Genomic DNA, 6,551 nt, shown 5'->3' with positions numbered 1-6,551 from the left:
CAAAATAATCTCGTAACTACCACCACTGTTGTAATGTGTTCTATCATTAGGTGGGTTATTTTGCATAATTTGGTAAGGTAATGCCAATTTCAATCTATGTAATGATAACATATTAAGGTCTTGGGTGTTGCTGGCTATGAAGAGGATACTGCTGATTTACAAAAGGATTTAGATCATTTAGTGAGTTGGGCAAATGAATGGCAGATGGGTTTTAATTATAATGAATGCAAGATAATGCATGTGGGTTACCATAATTTGAATTATAAGTATAATTTGGATGGAAATAACCTTAACAGTGTTATGAAGGAAAGGGATCTTGGTGTAATAGTCAATCAGTCTCTAAAGCCATCCAAGCAGTGTGCTGTTGCTAGTGGTAGGGCAAATAGGATTTTAGGTTGTATCTATAGAAATATTGAATACAAGTCTAAAGAGGTTATACTTTCATTGCACCAAACATGCTTGCCCTTTCAGCCGTGTGGGCGTTATAATGTGACGGTCAATCCCACTATTCGTTGGTAAAAGAGTAGCCCAAGAGTTGGCGGTGGGTGGTGATGACTAGCTGCCTTCCCTCTAGTCTTACACTGCTAAATTAGGGACGGCTAGCGCAGATAGCCCTCGTGTAGCTTTGTGCGAAAATTCAAAAAACAAACAGACACAGGTGAATTGGTAAATATTCACTTCAAATGCTATATTCAGTCTTCACTTTGTTTTATGGGTTAATATTTCATTATTTTTCATGTAGCAAAAGATCCATTACTTTAATAAGTTACACAAAGAATTTACTACTAGTTTAAATGTTAATGTAGTGGAGCATTTCCAAACTGGTTTGCTATCAAATATGAATAGGTGTGCCATGGAATTTTAGAAAAATTACATGGGAAAAAAATTAATAAATGATACATTCTTTATATGAATTTAGTTTTATAAACAGAACCAAAGTATATTCTGTCTTGTTTTTTTTAACTCATAATGTAGGTTAATTAAGATGTAGAATTATGCACAGACTGTTTTCTATGTTAAAATGCATTTATTTGTGAGCTTTCAACCCTCTTACCAGAGCCTGCATCAGGCAACAATGGACTGAGCAATACAAATTCATTTATCTGTGGAACACTGCTTTAAAATAGATGCTTAGGCAACAATCGTAACAATAACTGACATCTGGTATTAAAGTTGTTAACCATATAGTAATTATGATAAGTACAGAATTAAAAGTCAGAGATTTAAGCTTTTACGTAAATTTGATAATCAAAAACCTTGGTCTTTGTAACTGTATAACAATATAAAAAATCTTATACTCACTGTTGCTTAAAAATATTTAAGATAAATCAATTATTGGGATATAATCAACATAAGAAAACTACAATTATAGGTATTATGCATATAAAAATAAATTGTTCACACTTCAAATAATACACCATAGAATTAAAGGTTTAATTTTATGTTGATACATAAAGAGAGCTGAAAGCTTGCAAATAAAAGAAAGGTATTCTAATGTAGAAAACAGTCCACTTATAATTCTGTGTATATTCTGTTGTTCTTGTGGTTTAAGGCTTCAGATGCTACATCACACTATGTTCTAACTGACCTTGTAGTTCATGTGGCAATAATTCATTTTTGGGTCAAGTTTTCATGGGATGCTTTTGGGGGGTTGGGGTTGGTGTGCCCCAACATTTGTATTAAAGTAAATGTGCCTTGGGCTGGAAAATGTTGGGAATCACTGATGTAGTGTATATAAGTTTTCAAGTTCAAACCCATTTTTATGTAGGTAATTTATAGTACTTTGTTCTGTGTTTTTCATGTCAAGCCTGTGCTATTCTAAATTTTTCATTTGTATCTTGACAGCTCATAGAATTTGAAAAAAAGAAGAAAAATAAACTATCAAAATAAGAATTATTTTCATGATATTGAACAAAAACATAAGGTTACTAAATGTAATTATACTTTTGAGTACTTAAATGATTCTGATAGGCTGATCAATTACTTCCAAAAGTGTCTCTGATGGGTCAGCACTAATTCTATAATCTAATACAAGGTGTCGTGAGCTGTTTAAAAACACTCGGCATGGGTGAGAAATAACTCAAATAAAGTAAAACTTTTGGACTAAATGTTCCAATATGAAAAGTAGGTTAGAAATTGAAAAATAACTCGAATAAAATAAAACATTGTGTGGTTTTGTGCTAAAACAAAGAAACTTCTGAAAGCTTCTTTTCAACCAGTCGTTTCGCAAGGACAGAAAAAAGCAGTATCCATTAGGTGGTTGTAGATGCTTTATTTAATTTCTGATAACTAATACAGCTGAACATTATTATAAAGTGACAATAAAAATAAAAAGAATTTTACTTTATATTTTTTTGTTATGATAAAAAATCAATTTCATGTCTAGTTTGAATAAATGTTAAAAGTCTAAGGATATGTGATTTATTTTTAATCATATAAATTTTAAACAGGTATGTTTTACCTGTTTTCAGAAATGATATGTAACTAGTAGCACTCAGTATTTACAGTTTGTTTACAATCTGATAAACAAAAAAAAAAGTGAATTTGAATCCCAGTAATAACTTCAGATCATCAGTCTACATGTACGTTTATCTTACAGTTTATTGGTCATATTTTGTATCAATGACTCAAAAACATCATGAGAATGATGAAAATGGTGCTTTTTCAAAGCATTTATTTCACTGTGTCATGTTATGGGAAGAATAGCATGTTATTGTACTTAGTTATTAAATACATGTGAATGGAATAATTTCCTTACACATTGGACTAAATGCATTTCCAGAGATGTGGTTACACCAAGTAGTCTTCTTCATCCAATCCTTCTTCCTCGTCTTTACCCCACACTTTTCACCCTGTATGCACTGGAGTGTGAAAATGAAGATGAGCATTATTGGGAACGTCTCTTAAAGTGGAATAAACAGTCTGACATAGCTCTATTGACCTTCCTTGGAGTAGATCGGTGAGAAAACGTTTTTTTAACATCCTGATGCGCTGTTAAGAGCATTTCTAGTTTTATTTAAAGTATTGTGTAAGTTATCCATTAGACTCTGCAAGAATGAAAAAAAAAGCATTCAAGATAATAAATGGATTTTACTTAAAATTATGTCCACTATCTGCATGTGCACATTGTAAACTATCTTTGAAATGAATATATTTGTTTTAGTTTTCAGTTACTTTGTGTTACAACTTTATTTATTTCTTGTTCTGAAACATATAATTCAGTCTTAGTAGTAGATAGTTGATAACAGTGAAAAAATTGCTTATTCTGTCTTTAGTAATCATTTTATTGTTCATCATTGATAGATTTTATCGAAATCTTTTTACCATGCTAACTCATAAATCTTTTGTAGTAATTTTATGAAAACTAACTATGAATAATTGTACTTTTTGCCAAAGTAAACCTCATGGATGGTTACAATACTTCCAAGTGTTTTATTCTATAATTGTGTTTATTATACGTTTTTTTTTATGTTTTAAAGAAAACTTCTAGGGATATGTGATGAAGACTTTCTGAAGTATCCCAAAAAGGTATGAAAACATATGTCAAGATTCATGTATAACATAACATAATGTTTTGGTACAACATGGTACCTATTGGTCCATCTTGGCTGTTTCATCCTCTAAGCTAAATTAAAATAATTTAAAATCTTAAAGCCAGCCCTTATCATTCATATACTTATCAAACTTTTTCTTAAACTCACTTAATTTTCCTGCCACTACAACATCTGAAGGCAGCCCATTCCAAAGGCCAACCACCCTGTTGAAAAAATGAAACTGTCTAAGCTGAAGATGTTAAATATAAAAAAAGATGATGCATCAACACTATCAATTCCCTTTACAATCTTAAACACCTCAATCAGGTCCCTCCACCCAACTCATCTTTTTTCAAGAGAAAACAATTTGAGAGATTTCAGCCTCTCCTTGTGTTACAACCACTCCATCCCAGGCACCATTCTAGTAACCCTTCTGTGAACCCTTTCCAACAATTCAATGTCTTTCCTAAGGTAATGTAAGGAGCCCAAGACTGAACACAATATTCCAAATGTGGCCTAACCAGTGAACTGTAATGCGGATTCGAACCCGCGACCCTCAGATTGTGAGTCGAGCGCCTAATCCACCTGGCCATGCCGGGCCACCTATTAAATTGGAGACGGCTGGTGCAGATAGATCTCGTGTAGCTTTACGGAAAATTCAAAACAAACCAAACCTAAAAAACAATATATATATTATGATAAATGCTAAATCATGTACAGCTATTAATATGCGTGGGAATCATCTGAACATAGATTTCCTGACTCTAGATATAAACTGGAGTCATTTCTTTGATTTTCTTCAACAACCATAAATCTTCGTTTTTCGTACTTGTAGATATTGATCGTACGTACTTTGGGTTATTTTAGGAAATAATTTTGTATATTAGAAAGATGTGGAGTGAAAGAGTCAAATGTTTTGTAGGGTACTGAAGAGTGATGACGGTTGAGTGCTCTCGGTGATGGCAGTTGGTTGAATAAAAAACCAAGAGTAGAAAACTTAGTAATAAACGAATATAATTACTAACGCCCTCTTGTGCGTAAGTTATTGTATCTTGTCTTACAATTTCCTACTCCAAGACTCGTACGTAATTAACTATATTTTGATTAGGCCTTCCCGATCATAAGGCTGTCGGATAGTTGGTTTTCATTTGATTTAACTCAAAAGTCACGAGACCGATAGTATATAAATAATTCCCTTTTTCAATTAGGTTTTCGTATCACAAGACTGGTGTTAAACAAATAATTCTATTATGATTTGACCTTATTTCATTATGTTATTTGCAGGTAAGACTGATTACACTCAGAATAACAGAACTGCTCTGCTAATAACGGGAGATTCGACAAGATATTTACTTCTAAGTAATTCTATGTTATCCGACAACTGAAGTCTTGATATATATATAGACTAAAAGCAAATGTACAATCATGATAGACCATCTTTATTTAAAACAAAAATGTATCCTTAACTGTTCTCAAAAGACAGATGCTTTTATTAGAAAGTTCCAAAATCTGTCTGTCAAGATTGTATTACAGACTAATCTCCTGAAATCGTATTACAGACTGAGTCTCCTGAGATCTTGTTCCAGATTGAATATTTCTACTCTAGCTACTTAAAACCTTAAGTCAAGCTCACCTAGAGCAGCCAGTAATACTCACGTGACTGGTCATTCCCTGATGAAATACAAGAGAGGCCGATAGCGTCAAAGACTACCTGACCAGCAGTGGAAAAGATAACTGACTAACTTCGTATACCATGCGCAACTATCTGTCTCCCGAAAAGACTAAAGGTGCTACTATAGGTGAATGACACGGAACAACGAGCAGCTAAATTGAAAGGAAGTTAACAACATTCTTTACAAAAGCGATGTGGAATCAACACAAAATAGCATATTTTGAAAATGTTCATATCAATACAGAGTAGTAGAAAACACACAGTATAAAATCAAATTAATAATTAAAATGCGACGATCGATATTAAACAAGTACAGGAACTTAAAGCACAAATTCTAGGAACAATGGTAATTAACAATAAAATGGAATATCCAATTATAGCAAAACACATACAAAAAATCACAGCACACTATTGTATGGGAAAAACTACAATCTTAGCCCAACCACGTATTGTTACTGTTTTAAATTTCCGAGAAACATTAGAAGTACTACAATTTAAAAAATAAAAACAAGTATTATATCGCGATGACGGGCCACCAAATTATAAACTAATATATAACATGACATATTGTAAACGTTGACCGGTGAATTATGTCAATAACGTTGAAACGTAATACCTCATTACATGTAGAAAGTATAAATTGTCTTGTAAGTAACTCACGAAGACGACATAGACTTATGACGAAACATGTAACATGTAGAGTGTTTTTAAGTGAAAGTCGTTGACGACTTCATTAAACCTTTAAAAGTGTAATTACAAATCGTTACATTTAATTATTTATTTGATTTTATACTATGTGTTTTCTACCTCTCTGTATTAATAAATAAATTTTCAAAATGTTATTTTGTGCTGTTTCCACATCGCGTTTGTAAAGAATGTTGCTAAATTCCTTTCAATTTAGGTGCTCATTGTTCTGTATCATTCACCTATAGTAGCACCTTTAGTCTTCCCGCAAGAAAGATAGTTGCCGATCATTCATACATAACATACAGTATGTTTATATACGAAAGTATTAAATATATAATTCTATCTCTAGTTGAGTTTCTCTTCCATGAAAAGAGGCTGGAATACATAAATAATTCTATCTCTAGTTGACTTTCTCTTCCATGTCAGGAGGCTGGAAGGACATAAATAATTCTATCTCTAGTTGACTTTCTCTTCCATGTCAGGAGGCTGGAAGTACATAAATAATTCTATCTCTAGTTGACTTTCTCTTCTATGTCAGGAGGCTGGACGTACATGAATAATTCTCTCTATCTATCTGACTTTCTCTTCCCTGTCAGGAGGCTGGAAGTACATAAATAATTCTATCTCTAGTTGACTTTCTCTTCCATGTCAGGAGGCCG

The 6,551-nt window shown here is 32.6% G+C and overlaps 1 protein-coding gene across 1 annotated transcript in view; it reads left to right on the top strand.

Annotated features, from left to right (window-relative positions):
* The window catches only part of LOC106462067 (alsin-like), a 75,387-nt gene that overhangs the window by 54,028 nt on the left and 14,808 nt on the right, over window positions 1–6,551 (top strand). Inside the window, exons 23-24 of the mRNA XM_013921949.2 lie at window positions 2,783–2,959; window positions 3,480–3,528. Of these exons, the coding sequence (XP_013777403.1) occupies window positions 2,783–2,959; window positions 3,480–3,528 (226 nt within the window). The remainder of the gene's footprint in view (window positions 1–2,782; window positions 2,960–3,479; window positions 3,529–6,551) is intronic.

The sequence above is a fragment of the Limulus polyphemus genome, unplaced genomic scaffold (genome assembly GCF_000517525.1).
Source record: "Limulus polyphemus unplaced genomic scaffold, Limulus_polyphemus-2.1.2 Scaffold1087, whole genome shotgun sequence".
NCBI lineage: Eukaryota > Metazoa > Arthropoda > Merostomata > Xiphosura > Limulidae > Limulus > Limulus polyphemus.
Note: the sequence above shows the minus strand (reverse complement) of the source record. Positions and strands in the feature narration are given on the sequence as shown.